The sequence below is a fragment of the Suricata suricatta genome, chromosome 3, assembly GCF_006229205.1.
Source record: "Suricata suricatta isolate VVHF042 chromosome 3, meerkat_22Aug2017_6uvM2_HiC, whole genome shotgun sequence".
Lineage (NCBI taxonomy): Eukaryota > Metazoa > Chordata > Mammalia > Carnivora > Herpestidae > Suricata > Suricata suricatta.
This window is the reverse complement of record NC_043702.1, coordinates 53,464,801-53,487,903: the sequence shown is the minus strand read 5'-3', so window position 1 is coordinate 53,487,903 and position 23,103 is coordinate 53,464,801. Positions and strand designations below refer to the sequence as shown.

Below are 23,103 nucleotides of genomic sequence, written 5' to 3'. Positions count from 1 at the left end.
TGACCTTAAGGAAATAACTTCTCTGAGCTGTTGTTCTCTTCTGCAAAATAGGAAAAATAGTACCTATCTTGTATACTGTAAGAGTCAAATGTGATAGTGTATGTAGAGCATCTAGAGTACCTTGCATGTTGCAGGTACTAAAAAACAAATCAACAACAACAACAACAACAACAACAACAACAAAACAGCTGAAAATAATAGCAATAGACAACTTCAAGTGGAAACTCTGGCTTGTATTCTTAACTGCTGAAGAAAAGGTTACCATTTATATGAAAAAGATTGATACATTCAAGGGATATGATACAATTGTCTTAACGTATTTTCAACTGTAACCTGCAGTTGGTCTCATTCTATAGAAAGTTTTATTATAATATGTATGAAAGAGAAATAAATTTCCTTCACACTCTTTGCCACAAAATATACTATAGAAAAATGTCTATTTTCATAAATCCCTCTTTGTTTAAAGTTAATCATCTAATTTGTAAATGTCAAATACCCTGTTCAGTATAGTTTCATAAAGCAGAAATCTTTCTGTATATAAATTTGAAATAGAATGGGTTTAATTGTCCTGCTAAACTTAACTAATGATAGAGCTGTTGAGAGATCACTTCTTTTTATATAAAGCAAAAATTTGCCTTAATTTGCATCCTGAACTTAAAACTCAAGTTGACCTCATAGTGTCATCTTTATTTACTGACCTTCAGGCAGTGTCGTGACAGTCTCAGTACCATTTTTGAGTTTGAGAGTAGAAAGGCTGGGGGTTGGGAGACTCTTGATGCAATTTCTCTTACAGGGTTTGTCCTGTAATTGTGATTAATAACAGTTGCTTTCACTATCTGGAAACAGACAGGCTGGTTTGTCTGCCTGCAATCATGCTGTGATAAATGGAGCTATTTTAACTCTGGTTTTGTGTATCAAAGAAAACAGATGTAGTCTGGAACTGGAGGCTATAGGAAATATAAAGCCTGCTTAACTTAATCTTCATAGTGCTTGTTTTTGTAACTGACGAGCTGGTCAGTTTAAAGAGCAGAGTTTATATCAGCCCTGTATTTAATTTCAATGTATGACTTAAGTTTTTAAGTTGTTCTTTGGCTAAAAGTATACCTAAGTCCTTGTCAGAAAGTAAAATTCTTTGATTGAATATAACCAGCCCAGACACCTAGTTGGTGTCTTTATCTAACCAAGATTATTTTTTATTGTTCAGAGAATAATTTTAGGCTATCTATCCAAGCTTTTTCTGTGATCTTAACAGAAATTCTGTAGTTTCAGAAACTTTAAAAGTAAAAAGAGACCACTCAAAAGAATGAGCAAAATATTGGCTTTGAAGCCATTAGTTAAAACCTATATTGTGAAATAAAAGACATATGTTGGAAAGGAAGAAATAAAATTATTGCTATTTATAGATGACATGATTGTCTATGTGGAAATCCCAAGGAATCTATAAAAACAAAATTTGCAAGATTGCAGAATTTAAGAGCACACACAAAAATCAGTCACATTTCTCTTATTAAGAACAAACATATAGAAACTGAAATTTAAAATACAATACCATTTCCAGTTGCTCCAAAGAAAATGAAATGAGCATATATCTAACAAAATATATACAGGATCCGTATTCTGAGAATTATAGAATGCTGATGAAAAAAAATCAAAGACCTAAATAAACGGAGAGACTGTATTCATGGATTGGTAGAAAACTAGACATAGTAAAGATGGTCATTTGTCTCCAGATTGATTTATGTGTTTAATGCAATTCCTGTCAAAATTTTGCAAACATTTTAGTAGGCATAGAAAAGACTCTAAAATTTATATGGTGAGACAAAGAGACTTGATAGCCAAAATAATTTAAAAAAAAAAAACCGCTAAAGTCATAGGACTGTATCTACCTGGTTTTAAGACATCTGGACTGTGCCGTTGGAGGAGAGAGAGACATCTGTCAATGGAACAGCATAGAAAACCCCCACAAATAAGTCCAACTGATTTTGACAACAATACAGAAGCAATCCAATGGAGGAAGTATATAGTTTTTGTTTTTGTTTTTTAACAGTGCTGAAGTAAGCAGACATCCATAGGCTAAAAAACAACAGCAACAACAAAAACAACAAAAAAACCCACAAAAATATCTTTTGACCTAAATCTCAAATCTTTCAAAATTAACTCAAAGTAGATAATGGACTTAAATGTAAAACATAAAGTAATTAAACTTTTAGACGAAAACAGGAAAAAATCATCAGGGTCTAGAGCTAGGCTAGGCAAAGTGTTCTTAGACTAGTCACCAAAAGTATACTCCATTAAAGGAAAAATTGATAAATTGGATCTCATCAGAATTAAAGATGTTTGCTCTATGAAGGACTCCTTTAAGTGAGGATCATATCCTCAAACTACAGAGTGGTAAAAAATATGTGCAGACCACATACCCAACAGAAGGCCTATATCTATAATATATAGAGAATTCTCAAAACTCAAGAGTAAGATGCAAAAGAGTCCAGTTAGAAAGTGGGCAAAAGATATGAAGAATCAATTCAATAAAGAGGATATACAGATGATAAATAATCACTTGAAAAGAGGTTCAACATCATTAGCTATTAAGAAAATGCAAATGAAAACCACAAGGGAAATCACTACACACCTATCAGGAAGCTAAAATTAAAAAGTGACAGTATCAAATGCTGGTTGAGGAGATGAAGAAACTAGATTAGTAATACATTGCTGGTGGGAATGTAAAGTGGTACAGCCACTCTGTTGAGACTTTGGCCGTGTTTTATAAAGTCAAACATGGGACCACCGTTCAGTCCAACAATTACACTCTTGTGTATACCAGAGAATTGAATAGCAAAGAATTGAAAACTTGTGTTCCCACAAAAACCTGTGCATGACTATTCAGTGCAGCTTTACCTGTAATATTCCCAAACTGGAAACAGCCCAGATGTCCTTCAACTAGTTCATGGCTAAACAAACTATGGCACGTCCATGCCATGGACAACTCAGTAATAAGAAGGAACCAACAATCAGTGCATGCAACAACTTGGATGACTCTTCAGGGAATTGTGATGAGTAAAAGAAAGCCAATCCCAAAAAATTACACACAGTGTGATTCATTTCTGTGGCATTTTTGAAATGATTTACAGAATTACAGAAATAGAGAACACATTAACGATTTCCAGGAGTCGGTTGTAGAGAAGAGGTGACTGTAAAACAGGCAGCACAGGAACCCTTGAGGTGATGGAATGGTTCTGGATCTTGACTATATCAATGTCAGCATCCTGGTTGTGATTTTGATCTTTTGATGCCTACCAGATGAGTATAGCCTTTCCAATATTGAATATCAGATTACCATAATATAGTAGAAAGTTTGTTTTGTCCTTTAATTTTTTTCTTTGGTCTCTTCCTTGTGGCTGGCTTTTTTTCACAAAACTTCTTGGTTGATTATACTGTTTTTCACTGAAGCAGTGTTGTAAATAGATTCCAAAACCAGACTGTAAAAGCCAATTTAACCCATAATCTAGCTTAACATTTAACTATTAAAGCTCTATCATAGGATAAACAGATTTGAGAGCTGACAGAAAATCTGTCATTAAAAATGTGTTGGTCCCTGCACCTTTCCATGTGTGCAGTTATAGTTATCCATGTGCGACACTAGCAGTAGCCTCCAGCTTCAGGCGTATCATTGGAGTAGAATAAGTGGCTTGGATACTCATACTTCTCTTTGGACCTTGAAAGAGAACGTTCCTTCCCAGCAGTTTTATGTCCAAGACTCTCTTCAATAAGATGTTTGTTTAGTCTGAGAATGCCTGTACTACAGTATTACATTGTTAGAGAATTATTAACTTTTTAGAGTGTCATGTGATTAGCAAACAGATAATGCTAATAGAGATTTTCAGGTGTGAATCTATGAAAAGTGACATTAAAGTTTATTTATTTTAAAATTTATTTTTAATGTGGTTCTGTGTTATCTAAGACGAAAGCCACTAGGCTAGGCTACCTGTGACTATTTAAATCAGGTAAAATTAATTAAAATTAAAATTTTATCTTCTCACTTGCACTAGCCACATTTCAAGTGCTCATATCCTCATGCGGCTAGGGGATACTGTGTTGAATACTGCAGATAAAGAACATTTCTGCCATCATAGAGATTTATGTTGGATAGTGCTGTGAAGCTTTATTTCACATATATTTATATGAACACACATATATATTTATATTCACCCATTGGCTAGAAAAATGGCCCCAAAATGACTTATAGGTTTTTTTAATAGATAATTAAAACTTTTATTTTATTTATTTTGAGAGAGAGAGAGAGCAGAGCAGAGCACATTTGCAAGCAGAGAGAGAGGAAAAGAGACTTAGGGCCTGATCTCACTAACCACAAGATCATGACCCAAGCCAAAGTCAAGAGTCGGATGCTCAATTGACTGAGCCACCCAGGCTCCCAGGAGTTAACTTTTAAAATAAAGTAGCATTTGAAAAAATTAAAGTAGCATTTGTCATTAATGTTTGATGTTCTCAGATGTAACTCCTACATTACCACTTTTTCCAGAATTTCTCTCAGTTTGATCAGTAGCCTTGATTTAGAGCAAGTTCACCTTGCAAATGGCAGTAAGCCATTTGCTGCTAATTGAGTTGGTTGTAGCAGTGAAGTGAAGGTATGTTGCGTTAATGGAAATTGTTTGGGCTTCTAAGAGATAGCCCTTTGGAAGCACATAGTCCAGGATTTCTTCATCTTAGCACTGTTGAAATTTTGGGCTAGGTAATTCTTTGTTGCAGAGATTATTCTAAGCATTTTAAGATGTTTAACAGCATCCCTGGCTTCTTCTACCCATTAGCCATACTGGTAACATCATCCCAGTTATGAATAAGCAAAATTGTCTCTAGACATTACTGAATGTCCTCTGGAGGGCAAAATTGCCCCTATTGAGAACCACAGATATAGCCCAAAGAGTCCTGGAGATTTGAAGGAAAGAGTTTTAGGTTCTATGACATACCTTTTGTTTTAGCTACTGTAAAATAGCTCAGATTATATCCAAGAGATAATGTCAGAATATAGGGAATACAAGGCAAATGTAAGCAAAGGAAATTAAGGAAACCCACATTGCTTTTCATAGATATTTGAATTTTTGCTCCTTATCTAACATGACTTCTACATAACTATGGTTCAGTATTTTTTAGTTCAACTAACATTTATTGAATTCTTACTGTGTAGCATATACTCTTTTGATATTGAAATACAAAAAATGAATAAAACATGGCTCTAGTCTTCAGGGAGCATATGATATTGTCTATCTTTTTCTGTCCTTATCTGTCGTATGTTATTTCACCTGTTTACTTGCTTTTTATTTTACTCTGTTGTTGGCATTAATTGCCATTGGGTTTAAATATCAAGTGTGTCAAGCCATCTTTTGGGGTGTGTTGCAGAATTAGCACTTGATTCCGTTTTAAACACAGATCTCCTATGCTTGCCCTACTAATTCAAACTTTTATTCTATTTCATAATCTCTAAAGACCTATTCAAGGATCTATAAGATCTTAGAGCTATTGTGTGAACTGCAGAGATGAAATCTTAGCGTGAAGAAAATTGACATTTTAAATACTTAATAAGTAAAAATCCCATTCGATTTTATTGCCTTGTTAAAGTGTTGTATCCATGAATTTGTCATTTCAATATCAGAAATTCATTAGTAGAAAATATGTCAAATGACTTAATAAAGAAATGGAAACATAACTTTAAGCATCCATGAAGCACTATTAAACTCTTGGGTAGGTATAGTCCCATTTCCTCTGCCTTTAAAGTCTGGATGTTAGCATTCCTCAATAGGTGATCTGTTGGCTAACATTCAGCATGTACCTCTCTACAAGAATCAAACATAAAAAATGTGCCGTAGAGCACAAACACATGGACAACTACATCCTCTTTTCAGGTTGAAACCTCCCTCCAAAGAAGCATCATTGCTGTTAGATCACCTCAGAGAGTGGAAACTGTCCATGGTCTCTGTTCTCATCACTACCTAACAAGTATCATGGAGCCAGAACCTCAACTGGCAAGAAGTTGTTGGTTCTCCTTTCAGCACTGATCCGTTACATAATCCACCAGTAGCTTGGTTGGATCAGTTAAATCTTAAAACACAAAGCTAATCCTCAGATCACTCATACAAACACCTAAGTCTAGATTGTCTTTTTAAAATCTGACCAATAGAGGGGCCCCTGTTGAGAGGGTGGTTCAGTTGGTTAAGTGTCTGACTTCAGTTCTGGTCATGATCTTGGGGTTTGTGGATTCAAGCTTTGCATCAGGCTCTGTGCTGACAGCTCAGAGCCTGGAACCTGCTTCAGATTATGTCTCCCTCTCTTTCTACCCCTTCTAGCCCCCTCCCCCAGAAATAAGTAAAGATTTTAAAAAAATTTTTTTAATAGAATCTGACCAATAAAATAGTGCTAAAGTGATATCCAGGATGCTTAAACTAGAACTTTTAAAATATAATCCTTATAATATTAGTTGGGTGTTTTTTGCTTTGGCTAAATTCTGCTTCTGAGCCCCAGCTTTGATAGTCAAAATGTATAATCTGTTTCACAATTTGTTTTTTAAATAAGCATATAATCTTTTCAACCTTATAATTAAATTTATAATTCAAAGGTTTTTAATTTATCTAGTTAAAAAGAACTCTGGCTAGCAGATCCCAGATTGATCCTTTTTAAAACAGGACTCTGATAGTTTTCAGTCCCTTAGACCATAAAGAGTAGTTCCAGGTAATTTTTGTGACTAGGTTGGCTACCATATTCATATGTCTCACACCCAACACTCCCATCACTGCCCATACATGTCTGTTCTTTCATACTACAAAATGCATTCTTTCTTAGAGCTGTTAGCATCCAAAGGGGTCTGTTGAACCTGTGATTTCAAAGACTATCCCTGAAGCATCCATTTCCTCTGTTCTAAAAGTAAATATTTTAAATGTACAAATGTACTGTATATTGTGGAGCAACACAAAATATTTGTCATACATGTATAGATAGATAGATAGATATAGTTAGATATTAAACTGTAAAAAAGTGAATTCTACTTTTAATTTAAGCAAACAATCTTTCCCCCTTATTAGCTTTCTATTAATGTTCAGTACTTGGTCCATATTTTTTGTATCTCTAAAATATATCTGAGACTCTTAAATACCTGGCTTAAGTACTTTGGGCATCATGTATTTAGAATATATGAGATCCCTATCTTATCTTTTTGTAGCTCTAGAGCTACAGTATAGTTGTGCACACATGTGTGTTACACGTATCCAGATCAGTATAGTCAGCTAATGTCTAAATGCCTACAAGTCCAAATAAGGATTGTACAAAAGGCATTATTATTGTTACTTAGCTCTAGAGTAAGTCTTCTACTTTGAAGTGGGATCTCTCTCTGAGATTAGGGTCTTTGGTATTTTGTTGTGTTGTTATGATTTATTGATTCATTAGAGACAGCCACCAAAGGTTCTTTAGCACTTTAAGAAGATGGTTTCTTTTTTTTTTATGTTTACTTATCCACTTAGAGAGAGAGCGCATGTGCACAAGTGAGGAGGTACATAGAGAAGGACAGACAGAATTCCAAACAGGCTCTGCACCATTAGCACAGAGCCCACATGAGGCTCAAACTCATGAACCATGAAATTATGACCAGAGCTGAGATCAAGGGATGCTTAACTAACTGAGCCACCCAGGCACTGCTATGAAGACTATTTCTAATAATCATCTTAAAGGTTTAAAAGGCTCATTGAGCATTTTTACTTAAATTGTGTTTTCTGTCTGTGCACTTCAGTGTAGTTCACTGAAATTGTTAAGCAAAACCAAAAAGATTCCTAGTTGCTTTAATTACATAGGCCATGATTTCTGACCTGAATTATCACTGATGGGAGAAGCTCACAAACCTCTGCCATCAAAGGGTTAAATTCTTTCATTAAATATGTTTACGAGGGCCACAGCCATGCTGCCTATACTGTCTTGTCTTTTTTTTTTTACTTTCTAGTTCACTAATCAAATGTGTGTTAGATTGATTATTGTAAAAGTATAAACCATAGAAAATTTGACAAGATAGATGTGTAAATTATCCTTCTGACAGAACTAATGATGCACTCCAAGCACCTTCTGTTTTCCAGCACTTGGTGAGCAACTTCATTAAATATGCAGTGACTGTTGGGTGGCTTCTCAGACGATGGTTCAGTTCCTTGTGGAATTGCATTATTACTAGAGGTGTAAAACCAGGCAGACAGGCTAGCTGTTGGGCATCCTGCTGAGGTTCTAATGTGCTCCATCTTGTTGGAGCAGTTGTTTGCAGTCTTTTCAGGACAATTACATCCATAACCACGGGACACATTCAGTGAGACTATATTACAGATAACAGTGGAGACTAGCACTGATTGCTCTTCACCCCACTCTCTTGAGCTACCTCATTGTGGGTAGCTTAGAATGATGCCGTTCTGTCATTCACCAAGTACTTCCTTTTTTTTTTTTTTTTTTAATCCCTTGGAGCAAATCTGAAAATAACTGGTTTGCAACTTTTTTGAGTGCTTAAAATCATAGGCTGTTTGAGGTGAAAGACTTCATAGACTCCAAGCCCTTGGAAGATGAGAAAACCAAGGCTAAAGCATAGTGGCGAGCTGACCTTTAGGGAGATAGGAGGAGGACCAGGAAGAACATCTAGGAGGTAGAGATTGCATGAGTAAGAATTTGTTCTGTTTGGCTTCCAGTTTTAGAGCTCTTTTAAACGTATTTTCTTTTTGAATTTAAGATTTTTTTTCTGCTGTACCTCATTTTTCTCCATCTTGACACAGCAAACTCTTTTATTTCTTGAAACCAAGGAGAAATATCTTGCTTTCCAAGGATCTCATACTATAATTTTAATGGCAATCTGATGGTTTCCTGGAGAACTAGACACAAAAGATGATTTGAGTTGAGCCTGAAATGGTATTTAACGTCCAGACGGCAGGTGCTACAGTGTATCACTGCAGCCTGATAAATGGGAGTGCATTTTAGAGTGACAGGCAGAGCACTTTAATGAAAGGTTTCCATTTCTGTTGGCCAATTAAGTCACTGTTGATGACTTTGGATCATTAATGAACATTTGTGGAAAATGGCCACTTGGATTCAATTATTACAATACGTTTGAAAAGTAGTAACCACAAAGAATCCTATATGCAAATCAAAAGATTTATCCATTTTGCCACAGATAAATTAGCACATTAGATTTCTTAATGCCAAAGTAGGTTAACATTTCAAAAATTTTTTTTACAGATTAAGTACACATCCTTTCTTAAGAAAGTTCTACCTAGAAAAGTTTGTTTTTTCATTGGGTGCCTTTTAAAATCTAATTTATCCTATAGACCATTATATTATTCTCAATAAAGTATTGGCTTATTCTCAATAAATTAGCAAGAGCTAGGAACAAAGAAGGAGAATATTATATAAAAGTAGAAGGTTAAGTTTAAAATGGATTAAGTATCTGACTTATTTGGTGCCTAGGAAGAATCTCTAATTCTGGAAAAATAATAGGAAGAATTATTTGGGAACATGCAAATATATTTAAAAGTAATATGAAAATAAAATGCAAATGAAACTTTTATAATCAGATTTTTTTCTTAAACCCATGAAAGGTTCAGATTTTCATAATCATTTTAAGCTTTAAAATATTTTGTGAATATATATCCTGCCATTTTTGGCTATAGTATATCCAGCAAATTCATCTGGATGTGTTTTTCTTTAGTTAAGTCCATTTTCTCTGAAACTTTGGCATGTTTTGGTAGTTCAGACAGGAGGTGGGTTCTTTTGAAATGCATGTTTTTCACATTTTGTTATTTGTAAAATGGGCTGCAATCTCAGCTCACGCTTCCTTCATCTCCATTTCATAGTTTACAGAGAAAGGAGACACTGGAGCACAGGGTTCCCCTGGGAATACATTGGGCTTAATGAGCTTGATAGTCTGGTGGGCTCAATAAATCAAATAAAGCAAAACATTTCTCATTTTTGAATAAAAGCATTTATCACACAGTGTTTGTTCATTCATGGTCACAAGATTGATTGGTTCCCAGCATCATAGTGTATATTGAAGCATTTTTGATTTTGTTTTTCCAGTGGGCAAGTTACGGAAGCAGTGGCTAAAGGAAAGTATCTCTGATGTCGGCTTTGGGATGCTGAAGTCTGTCAAGGAATATGTGGACCCCAATAACATCTTTGGAAACAAAAACCTTTTATAAATCCATTACTGTTGTTACAAAAAAAGTCACTTTTTTTTAAAGTTTTCAACTATGGTTATACCAGTAATCAAATATATCATGGGTTGTATTTCAGCAAAATTTGTTTGTTGGTTTAAAATAAGTTGTTTCATTCTGTTATTTGTTTTGTTTCCACGTGTTTGGATTGACAGATGGTATTCCTAAATCTCTCTCATTGTAGGTGCATCAGTTTACAGCCAATTGGTTGTCATTTCAAATTTTAGTCAAGTGGCACAAGGCCGCTAGTTGTTATTTCAGAGGAAGATGCTACCAACTGTTCTGTATTGATGCCTCCCCTTGGGGACAAAAGGCACGTTTTGGTGTCATCCACTGCTTATCTAGCCTCTCTTTTAAGGACGTTTCTGGGAAGCAGTTATCTAGGGAAGGATGCCATTGAGGAGTGATAACACATGTGTTTTTTAAGAGTGCATTCTAGTGTGAGTAGGCCATTATGAAGAATATTCATAAAAGAATGTAGGCAACCTATTATTTAGGATGCCTTCAGTTCAGTGAGATGCTTGGCCTACATTTTTCTTTGAAATTAGTATACATTTATAAAACCTTAAATGAGCAAAAAGTTATTATTAGGGGACATGTTTTTGTTCTCCATGTTTCTGTATCTACTGAGTGAGGTATGAGTTGAATGTGTATCACTGAGATAACCTCTTGTTATATCCTAATTCCTTCATAATATGTTTTATAAGAAAGCTGACTCATCGCTCATTGTATGTGAAGAACAGGTTTACCATGAAATGAATGCCTTTATTCAACTGAAAATCCTAATGTTTCTGATTTTACATTCTTGTTGCTGAGATGAAGAAACTGCAACAGGAGCAGAAGAAGGAAGACTCCTTACACTTAATGTCTCCAGTTCAAAGAATTGTTTGGCTAACAAAACAGTTATCGTTTAGCTGTTGAATTTGAAAACCTCAAGTGTTTCAATGAAAATTTTTTTTTAATTAACCCAAACAACCTGATAAATTGTCATATGGAAGTAAAGTTTCAATTTAGTTTTTAATAGTGGTTTAACGCCTTTTTTGAATTACTGGTTTAACCTAAAATTTGAAAATATGTAATATATTAATATACAAACCATAATCAAAAGTTTGAAATACCATATTTCTTAAGTAATAAGGAGAACATTAATCACATTTCACAAACATTTTTACATTCAAGCCTGGATGTTAAAAGAAGTGAAATGATTACTTTGAATCACTGTCTGTCAAGGTTCATGATTCACATTTTGGGATGGATTCTTTTCTTAATGCAATACCTAACTTTTGATAATTTTTTTAAATTAATATTTGACCAGATAATGTAAGTCAAGATGCAGACGATCCTTTAAAAGGACACACTGTCTACATAGCAACAGCTCCAAAATATTTTGGGGCAGTTTGATACCTTTTATATCTGAAGTATACTTAACCAGAAAAGTGAAAATTTAAATTGACAAAATAGTATTTTTAAGACTTCAAAATGATAAACAATTTTTAATAAAATTGGCCTCAAACTACTAAACTTAAAATCTGTAAGCAAATCAAAATTAAATATTAGTTTAACAACAAAAACTAAATATTTGTTAGAAGCTGCCTGTCTTCATTGGTGATTTATTTTTAATTATAAAATTTCCAGCAAATCTTAGCTTTAAAAGCCCTTGATATTTGAAATAGTTGGATGCTTGATGAGGAAATTACACTTGCCTCTAGAATTATAAAAAAAAAATCTCAGCTTTATAAAATGGATCTATTCATGAAAGTAATTTCTCTAACTGGTGATCAAAATGTAAAATTTAATACAGTACTAATATCTCACTGGAGTGTATACATGTTTCTGAATAATTTTTTTAATAAAATTTACAGATTCATAAGCAGATCCATTCCTTTGCAAATGATTGTTATAACATTCTTTCCCAAGGAGTTCAGATTTCAACAACCTCAGAAATTTGTATTTGGTATTAGGAAGCTATAAATGTCACAGCTGAAAATTGTTGTGTTCACTGTACTACATGAACCTTACGGAAATTAGTGATTTATGTCTTTGTTTTTCTTCTTCCATGTATGCAGGACTCTCCAATCTTGATTTTATAGTGATGACTACATTCTGTTGTTGGAATCATTTCTACAGGGATCATTTTGAAACACATGAACACTCACCAGTGCTGTTTCACTCTGATTTAGTAAATCAGAAAGTCTTTTCCCTACTTTCTCACACCTGCTTCTTAGAGGTACCTCGGCATATGCTTAGTTTCCATGGAGAACTGAGTTCTTGAATATGCACAGAAGCACTTAAATCTTGCCTCATATTTCTGAAATATCTGAAAATGGCTTCATAAAAGTTAAAGCCTGGAGAACATTGTTTATGTGAGGCTTTTAAACTCATTTTGAATAAGTTTGTTTAAAATTTTAAAAGCTCATATCCTATCTGGTTTTTAGTACTGCATAAACATTGACTCGTCTTTCTTAAATTAGTCATATTTCTAATAATTTGTTGATGTCACATTTGGGTTGAGGTTTTAGTGGGACTAGGAACTTGCTGCTAGTAAGAAGTGGCATTGAATACTAAAGACTCAGTATGAACAGGCTTTATTGACCCATAGAGAGACTGTTGCCTTAATGTTTGGTGCAAAAGTACAGGCATAAGTGAATTTTGTCTTATAGTGAGTAACTTGAGCTTTTTTAGTTTAGTAAGAATTGTAGTAGCCACATGTTTATTGTGCCCAGCATTTTACCACAAAGAAAGAGGATTGAATTCTTTCCTCTTTGGAGGAATTGGGAATTTTCTTCCTAAATCCTCACATATTATACTATTACTTAAGAGTTATTTATGAAGCTGGAAGCCTTCTAGTGCACATAGTTGTATTGATGTATTTTGGGAAACAAAAGCGCAATAAAGGATGAGCTTCCATCAGTGTGTGTACTGTGTCAGATACAGATGGTTGCAAGGAAACCTGTGTTTCAGAATATTCCCTTAGTAACTGCTAAGTCTTAGCTTGCATATTTGAGAATGCCTTTCTGCATGTTGGCTCCAGAGATTTTTCTTTGTCATTTTCTTTCATAGCTACAATTTCTTAACCATAGCTGATCAAAGAAGCCCTATAGTCTCAAGCTGAAGTGTATAACCTCAGCTGTTCAAATGGGGCTGGGTTTGGATGAACATCCATTCTATACAAATATAGAATCACAAATAGTTATTTATTATGGATTAATTCACAAACTGCATGTGCTGGTACATGAAGCAGCCAAGATGGAATGCTGTGGAAAGTGTCTCTACATTTTAGGAAACACTGAGACAGGCATTAAGGACAGCTTTAATAGCTTTTCATTTACCACTTGATCTTTGGCAACTTTGATTTTAATTAGGCCTTAGCTCATGGTGGGAGAAAAGCTGAAAATAACAAATGCCAGTTTCAGACTGAAGAATACAGTTTTGGCTTTACAAGTTATGGAAGCAAGACTTTATTCAATGTCAATATATTCATTGAATTCTTACTAATTTCAGTGTCCTGAAAAGGAAATAATGTATACATTGATGCTGAAAATCAGAAAATGTAAAAGATTTTTTTTTTAACTATTGAATAGGGTATCTGCTATGAAGGCTGTAAGTTACTCGGCTTTGTGCTTCTTAAGCCACAGCGTTTGTCTTTAGTGTGGAATTTCTAAAAACTACTTGTAACATCCACAGGTTATATTAACATATATTATTAATAAAATGCACCCGGGTCTAAGAGATTTTTGTTTTCTTCAAAGGAAGGGGAAGCTTACTGTTGTTTGCATATGGGTTTTTCTTTCCATTTTTGTTTTTCATCTTCATAATTCTACTGATTTGAAAACAAAATTTTTATAATTTTATTAATGGAGCATAATCAAGTCCCTTTAGAGTATATTGTTAGCTAGGTTTTATCACTCTAATTATTTTTTAAATCAGTGTCCCATTTCTTGGAGGCATTGAGTCTCCTGTGAACCTAAAGCATTCCAGTTGAACCTAGGAAGTTCCTCAGAGAATGAGCACTGGGCTCTTCTGACCATAGTGATTCCTTAGCAAACGTCAGTGAGGACCACTGACAGATGGAACACTTGAGCCAAAGAACCATCACAGAACGAAGTAACTTTAGTTCAGTGAACATGAAAAGATTTCCTCTTTGGTTCCCAAAGCAGATTGTCTTATACTTTTTTTCTCACAAGGAAGAAAATAATATATTAAGCATCATTAAGAACATTTTTCAGAGACTGAACTTGCAAATCTAAGAGGGAAAGAGGAAAGAGAAGAGAAGAAAATGCTTTAGTATAGATTTCTAAGCAGCATGCATACCTGGTTTTCAGGCATCTTATTGTTAGCAGTGTTTTCATGAACAACATTGAAAACGTGTTGTTTAATCCTGAAAGTAATCTTGTTCACATATCCATGAAGGACATGAAATTCTTCTACTGGTATACGGTTTCTATAATTATATTTTGGGCTACTTAAAGAATATCTCCAAAAGTTCACAGTGCCTTGTTGGAATTTTTTTTTTCCCATGAAATAGCCATTATTTAAACTGAGTAGGAGAGGATAAGTGTTTAAAGACTGAGATTGTTTAGTAGTTCAGGGCTATTCCTCTTCAAGAATATGTCAGGAATTAAGTAGTTTTATGTAGAAACACTGCAAATCCTTTCCACAGTGTGGGTTTGGATCACCTATTCTAGTATATTTCACTAATTATATGGTGGACCTGTACTCTCAATAGATCTGTTCAGTCAATGGGATTTATATGTACTTTTCATTCTGATTTCCATTCCTACTGTCCCAACTTCATAGCCCTAAGATGTGGCTTAGTGGACGCGGCATACGCATTCACTCCCTGAGACACCCACTATATGCTTCTGGATGTTTGCTCACACAGCTCCTGAGGAGCAGAGCCTGTGGGGGGAGGGGGGTTCTGTTCCTTATGTTGTGTGTCAGTCCTTTTTTCTGTGATGGTGCCTTCTGAAAAATGAGTATCTCTGTTCCTAGACAATGATAAGTCTTATGAGAAATATGTGTAGATTATATTTCTTAATTTTTGTCCTTTTTTGCTAAACCTGTGGAATACTTTGGCTTGATACAACTTGACTTGAATAATATCTTCTCCTGAGTCTTCCTCCAAGGCAGTGTGTAGTCCTGCCAGTACTGTAGTAATCTTTTGGGAACTACATGTGGGTAAGCTCTTGTATGTAAGCCATTATATTGCTGTAACTAATGCATACAAACAGTTCTTCTCTTTACATTTATGGTTTAAACATTGATATGTAGTGGAAAGGAAAATTCCTGAGAGATTTCAACATAGTTTTGTCAGTTCGGACTGAGCCATGTTATTTTCCACAAGGGCTCAACACATAGTTTATATACTGTGCTTTTGGTGTATGTTTGGATTCTCCTTTTATTGCTTTTCCTAGACTGTACTGTTCTATAAGCAAATGCCTGTGTGTGATTTTTAAGACGTGCTGGGAAGAAATAAAACAATACCGAAACCACTCTTTGTTACAGAAATTGTTGCTTATTTCATGTTAATTCTATGTAGCCTTTGGTGGTAGCATCATGCTGTACTCACAGAGAATGGATAGAATATAGTCTGTGTCCATGAGTAGTCTCTCAGTTAGTGAAGCACTTGTGCACAGATGCTGGTTTTGTCCCTCCCTGTGGCTCTTACGTTGGAGGGCTGGTTGTAGTTCTCTGCGCTCTGAAAGACTGAACTCTGTGTTGAACCTAGTCTTACTTGGTACATTTAAATAATCACTTGCCTCACTAAGGTTTTAGCTCATATTAATTAATTACAGAAATTTTCTTCCCGGCTCATACAAGCTTGGACTGAATAAACCTTTGATATCATCTCATCTTATCTTTTCCCAAACGTAATTGTCTACTTTCTCCTATCCCCCAGGCCACAGATAACTAGTCTTCCTAAACATTTGTTGTGACCAAATGGGGAATGTATTGCTTTTCTGGGAAGGCTCTTCCAACTTGAAATCTTCAGGTATTAAGAGGTTTTTGCTTATTGGATTGAAATCTGTCTCCCTCTTCTATCCATTGATGTGACTTTTGTCTTCTGTAATCATAAAGAATTGTCCAATTGCTCTGTGAAAGGCAGCTCTTCCAGCGTTTAAAGGCAGCTCATGTCCGCCACATCTCCAACCTTCGCTCCTATGAGCTCTAGAGCCTCCACCATACCAATTGCTCTTCGTATGTGCCTCTTTGATGTTCTTAAAGTGAGGTGTCTAGGCCTGAATGTGCCAGAGTAGAACCAACAATTTCCTTTTTCTGTCACTATTAAACATATTTTTGATGGACATTACACTATCACCTTACACTGAACTTGAATTTAACAAAGCTTGTCTTTTCTGCATATGCCATTTTGGCCACATCTCCCTGGAGGCTGATTTTTTTTTAAGCCCCTTACTTATATCCTTACTAAAATTTGTATATTACTGGATTTCCAGATTTTCAAAATTTTAGAATCTTGACTCTTATCCAGAATATTTTTTCCCCATCCAGTTTTGGGTCAGTAGGAGAAGTGAGACATGTTATGTCTGGATTCCCTTGCCAGTAATGGCAGATAGCTGGGGAACACAAGGTCCAACAACATCCATGAAAGAGCAGTCAGGGCTCAGACAGCTACTCTCTCACTTGACATGCTGTTGTCACCCTTACAGTTTTACATTTTGCTCACAAATAGGCTTGTGTTTCTCAATGAATCAACTGTTAAGATTGATTAACTTACAGTTACACTTAACACTGTCAGCTGCCAGACTGAAATCCCTTGGTAAAGCTTGCTGGTCCAGCTTCTTACCCTATCAGGAAAGCAAATGAAGTCTTACTGCCAATCACATTTACTTTTGCCTGTGTTTGGCCTCAGGGGTATGTCTCTTTTCAATAATATTCATAAACCCATTTTCTGATGTGATTTGTTGATTGAGTCTAGTGTTGGCTGATGGACAAGCTCTTAAATTCATTCTTACATAATTCTGTCACATCTTTGGTGCCTCATTGTGTCCACATTACACATGGGAAGGTACTTTTTAAAGACAAATTTTATCATGATAAAGCTGTAAAATAAGAGGATGGAGTTCTAAAGTCTAAAAAAACAATGGAAGGGGTTCTGTTCTAGAATTTTGTATGTACTCCATTTTTCTCTACCAACTACAAGTCATTTTCCCTATTTGGACTTAATCTCTTTTTTTTTTTTTAATGAAAATCTCTAAGGTTCCTTCTAATATGGTTTCAGTGATTCTGATTAAGTCTAGATATTTTTGCTGAATACTACCCTAGAAATGATTATTGCATTAATAACTTACTGTTTAATTCACTCTTTATTAGCTAGACACTGCGCTGAGCATTTAACCCTAGACAAGAGGTAATGGATATTCAAAATCACAATGAGATACCACCTCACATCGGTCAGAATGGCTAAAATTAACAACTTGGGCAACAACAGATGTTGGCGTGGATGCAGAGAAAAAAGCACCCTCTTGCACTGCTGTTGGGCATGCAAATTGGTGTAGCCACTCTGGAAAACAGTGTGGAGGTTCCTCAAAAAATTAACAATAGGACTACCCTATGACCCAGCAATTGCACTACTAGATATTTATCCAAAGGATACAGATGTGCTGTTTTGAAGGGGCACATGCACCCCAGTGTTTATAGCAGTGTTTATACACGATGGAGTATTACTCGGCAATCAAAAAGAATGAAATCTTGCCATTCGGAACTATGTAGATGGAACAAGAGGGTATTATGCTAAGTAAAATGAGTCATAGACCAATATCATTGGATTTCATTCATATGTGGAATTTAAGATACAAAACAGATGAACATAATAATATAAAAACAGGGAGAGGGAAAAAACATAAGAGATTCCTAAGTATAGAGAACAAACAGGGTTGGGTGGGAGATGGGCTAAATGGGCAAGGGGCCCAGAGGAAGACACTTGGGATGAGCACTGGGCATTATATGCAGAGGATGAATCACTGGATTCTACTTAAGTCATTATTGCACTATTTGCTAACTAACTTGGATGTAAATTTTTAAAAAGAAAAAAAAAGAGGTAATTATTATAACAATCCTCTGAAGTGAGTGGTAACATCCATTTTTTTTTTTAAACTGGCGAAATCCTGAGGTTTAGTGAGGTTGAGTAACAGCAACTGTTAGTAGCTGGCAAGTGGTGTTGCTGGACATGAAGCCAGGTCTGACTAAATCCAGTGCCTCTGCTGGCTGCTTGCCTGTTCTAGACTGCTTGTAACAGGTATCTATGGTGTAGAAGAATTTCTGCTCTTAAACCCTCTACAGAAGGGCACAAGTAAGGAAATGGAACCAGCCCTAGCCACAAAGTGGTAGTCTTCATAACTACCATAGAAAAACCACAACGCATTTTGTCTCAGATGCTGTCTTGCCCTGTAAATGTTTAATCCAGAAGGTACTTTATAGGTTTAATATGAAACTTTTAAGGGAAGTGCTTACTTGACAGGTTTAATAAATTTGCATTTTTATAACTTTTATAACTATATTCCTTTGAGCGGCACTTAAAAATGTAAGAATACCTCTTTCTATAAGTTATATATCTTCCCACAGAGAGACAGGAAATTGAAAGAACTGTTAAGATTAAAGAAATGTTTTATTATAATCCAGTCAATCTTTGGAAAGTCACAGTTCCTTAAAACTGCTAATTTAAGAATTAATGTTGCTGAAGGATTTGAGCTACATTAGGGCACTCAAAAAGTTGCAGTATCTTGTAGCTAGAATGAAAGTGTGAGTTTAGAATCTGATGGTTACAGTCATGGTGCTAATGTGGTTGGACAACCAAGACCCCAGAGTTACTGGCTCTTCATGAAATGTGCTGTTTGACTAATACTATGGGTTCAGCCCAATAAGTGAATACAAAAAAGAGCAAATGTCCATTTTAGTCCCAGGGATAGGTCAACAAAGGCTAAGAAGCAGTTAGGGAATGGCAGATAGCTGTAAGTCACACTATTGCTAGGAAGCTACTCCCTGTGTCAGAATACCATCAAGAAGCCACAGTCTACCAGATGCGTCCAGATCACCCATAGCCATTAAGAAAAAGACTGAGGAACCTAAGATAAAAACTTACATTCAAAAATGCTAGTGTTCACCTGAACTGAAAGGTTTCCCTTTGGTGATCCTGTCATTTTAAAATTGGATAGTTTAGATAGCTATATTCTGCTTACCTGGACAGATTTCCAGCACTGCTAACCCTCTGTGTGCCAGTGTGGAAATAAACCCAAGCAAGGATTATAGGACAGAGGGGTCGGAAAGCTATTCCTTTAAAGCCATTTACTTTTCTTATCTCATATTTCTTAGTAAGTTGATTTATTTGGGCATCACCTCCACACCCCCATAGCCCTACATACACAAACAAATAGTTCTACATGGATTCCATCTAAGGTGCTCTTCTGAGGTCTGAGGGGCCATTCCTATATATTCCTATTTCACCCTACAGAAAGGGAGCATCATCTAGGATTTCATTACCTAATGATCCCCACCTCTGGTCCCCACACTTCAGTTCTCACTTGTCTGCTTCTTACGAATGGGTCAGAGATGGCCACTGTACACCTGACCTCACGAGTTAGTGTGAACATTCGTGCTACAGCTGAGGTCAAATTCAAAGAAGGACCTGGCAGGAGGGATAGGAATCATTTGGCAGGCAGTCTTGTTACTGATCAAAGGAGTCTCTGCTGGTTGTCCTGCAGGTTCTTACTCATGTCTGAGAAAATGGAAATAACTACTTGTGTACAAACACATACTTATATTCTGAACATGTAAAGATTGGGGGTTGACTAAGATAATGAAATACTAGATTTAATACTTGATCCCTTTAAAATACACCATGCAGGGGCGCCTGGCTGTCTCAGTTGGTTAAGCGTCCGACTTCAGCTCAGGTCTTGATTCCGCAGTTCATGGGTTTGAGCCCTGCGTTGGGCTGTGTGCTGACAGCTCAGAGCCTGGAGCATGCTTCAGATTCTGTGTCTCTCTCTGCCCCTCCCCCACTTGTGTATGCTGTGTCTCTCTCTCTCTCAAATATAAACATTAAAAAAATAAAACATACCATGCAGTTAGAATGAAAAAGGAGTAAAAACTTTAGAAATATACAGAAATCTTTTTGGTCAAGAACAGTGCCTTAGACTGAACACATAATGTTCTAGGAGCATAGAACAAAGCTTTTCATTAGAGCCTTAGGGATGAAAGCCTTTGGTTAAATGGCAAGATATAAAGTCATTGTAAAGTCATTTGTTAGCGTCGTAGTATCAAAAAGCAGAACTAAGTACTTCCGAAGGTGAGTTTAAAAGAAATATATCCTAAAAATAAAGGATAATAAGTTCTGGAGAGATAGGAATGTCCTCACCTTTCATTCTCCTCCAGGACTCAGAAGGCTAGGCAGCTTTGTAGGTGTGGTTCAGGAGTCTTAGCTGTTGCTAGGCAGCCATCAGTCTGTCAACCTGAGGGGATGCCTCTCCAGAGAGCCTGAGTAAGGAAGGGGACAAATGCCTCGATTGACCTTTATTCCTTTACTCAGTGGTAGGAGCAGTCAGGATTTCCTGATTCATTACTAACCAGGAAATCCCAGCTGCCCAGCGGTAAGGGGTTAATAAACAGTTCTGAAAAGGTTTTTATGTTCTGGAGAACTAAATTACACATACATGCAAACCACAAACACACAGCACCTGGGTAAATAAAATGTGGCTGAATAAAGGCCCGGCTATTTGCGAAAGGGAATCTGGAAGACATTTGCTTTTGGGTGGTTAACATTACACTTTATGCATTTTTTTAAGAAAAAAATAGGGGAAATGTGCAAAAAAAAAATCAGAATTTTAACATGTCTGTTGAAAATAAGATTTTAGTTCATTACTTTCCAAATCTTAAGGGGAGGTGGAGATTGAGAGGGGCAGAGAGCTACTGCAAAAAGCACCAGCAACACTTTTAGTTTTAAGTTGTTAAACAAAGACCATTTCCCAGAGATAGAATTGTGCTATGGAATGCACAGAAGAAGTCATTAAACATTGACTGCCCTCCATACATGGGATCAAACATCAATAGTAAATGATAGTAAATCGTGAATGGTATCAGTGTACATAATAAAGATAAAAAATGCTTAGAAATTCAAAACCATTGGACTTCACGATAAGCCAGATTTTCCGATAGATATAACAGAATTTGAGCACTGAGCAGGTCATGCTAGAGGGTGTATGCTGAGCATACCTTGTCTGGGTATCTACATGCCTAAGTGATTTCTCCTTGAAGGAAAAAATCATCATCTCATTATGATTTCTACTATCAGTAGAAAGCTGTTAGATTGAACCATAAGAAACTGTTAGTTTTGTAGATCAGTAACTTTCAAGATCAGCAATTTCATATACTTCAACTTAATACTTTTTCTAAGCCAGGCCAAGTTGGGGTTCACAACTTGGAGAAAGGGGACAGATAAACAAATAGTAAAGATCTTACATAGTTCAGAAAATAAAATGCCTAAGCAGAATGAGTGGAGTGCTCATTGGGAATGTTGCAGGTGTGAATCTGCCAGAGAAGTTTTCAGAACTTCTCATCTGTAATAGAGGTAGAAAGAAGTTTGGTGGGTATTAGGAATAGGGTAGATTTTTCCTGAACAGAGAGGCTACAACACAGAAACAACCCCAGCATTAACTTGTCCTAAGTGGCAAACAGAAAGGTAGGAATTAAGAACTAAGTTCTCAGGTTACCCCTGCTATTAGTCGCTGTTTGGAGATAAATGAGAGCAGAGTTATGAAAAACAGTAACAGTACATCTTGTTCATATCTACAGATTATTAACAAATGGAACAAAAGAAAACTACATAAAGTTGTTTCTTCAACAATTGTTTATTATCGTTATACCATAGCACCATAATTTTGTTAAGGCCACCAGATTTCCCACTGAATCTTGCACATTAAAAAAAAAAAACAAAGAACCCAAATATTTATCACTTAAAGAATTTTGGGTTACATAAAGTGTTACATCTATATAGAAAAACCCCGCCAAAACATCTTAAACTCTATGCAAAATGTGTGCATTCCAAACTAATAAGAGGGTAACTGGTGAGAATAGAACACAATCACTAAAACTCTTAAATGCCTAGAAATCTTATATGTGAACGGCTCTGTTCTGGACTTGCTAGTGCCAAGTCCCTGTAAACTGTAATCCCTGTGAGGGAACTCTCCAAATACAACCAAGCACAAATGACGACAAAGGAGAGGAAATATAGGCGTGATCAGTTCTAATAAACAGGGAGTCCCAATTCACTTTTCAATATTTCACATATTTCTAGGTTTCAAATTTTCAATATTTGTGAGGATTTTAAAAATAAGCTTTACAATTTTCAAATGTACAAAGTTTACCATATGAAAAGTGTAAAGATGCCAATGGCTAAATATAGATAAAATAGTACAAAATGTAGATATATAAAGCTATTATGATAAAAGACATTATCAGACATTACTATATATTCCATCCTATAATCTCATAAATCAAAGCTTTTAGCTGTCTGGATTCATATGTGACTGTATTCTTTCCAGTATGCATTCTTTCTTCTTCCAAAGGTTGTTCAATAACGGCAGGTATGTTTCTCCCATAGAGTTCACATTGTTCTAGAAACTGGACACATTCTTGAATAACACTGTCACGAAGCAGGATTGTGTGTTTTGACATGTTTTCTAATAAGGACAGGAAGCATCTTTTGGCATAATACCAGGTATCAGTTCCCAGTTTCTTATGATAAGGTTCCAGGCTTTTGATAACCCGAGAAATACCAAAGTCATAATTTCCTTTGGCACAATAAAGCGTGCCTATCACCAAATTCACAATGCAGAGATGGTAGATTTTCTTATCC

General features: G+C 35.7%; 2 protein-coding genes across 2 annotated transcripts in view; one reads left to right on the top strand and one right to left on the bottom strand.

Annotated features, from left to right (window-relative positions):
* Positions 1 to 15,727, top strand: part of AGPS (alkylglycerone phosphate synthase) — a 127,267-nt gene extending 111,540 nt beyond the window's left edge. Inside the window, exon 20 of the mRNA XM_029934335.1 lies at positions 10,099 to 15,727. Within this exon, the coding sequence (XP_029790195.1) occupies positions 10,099 to 10,220 (122 nt within the window). The 3' untranslated portion in view covers positions 10,221 to 15,727. The remainder of the gene's footprint in view (positions 1 to 10,098) is intronic.
* Positions 15,728 to 22,709: 6,982 nt separating this feature from the next.
* LOC115286993 (tetratricopeptide repeat protein 30B) overlaps positions 22,710 to 23,103 on the bottom strand; it is a 1,877-nt gene continuing 1,483 nt past the window's right edge. Inside the window, exon 2 of the mRNA XM_029933298.1 lies at positions 22,710 to 23,096. Coding sequence (XP_029789158.1) covers positions 22,713 to 23,096 — 384 coding nt within the window. The 3' untranslated portion in view covers positions 22,710 to 22,712. The remainder of the gene's footprint in view (positions 23,097 to 23,103) is intronic.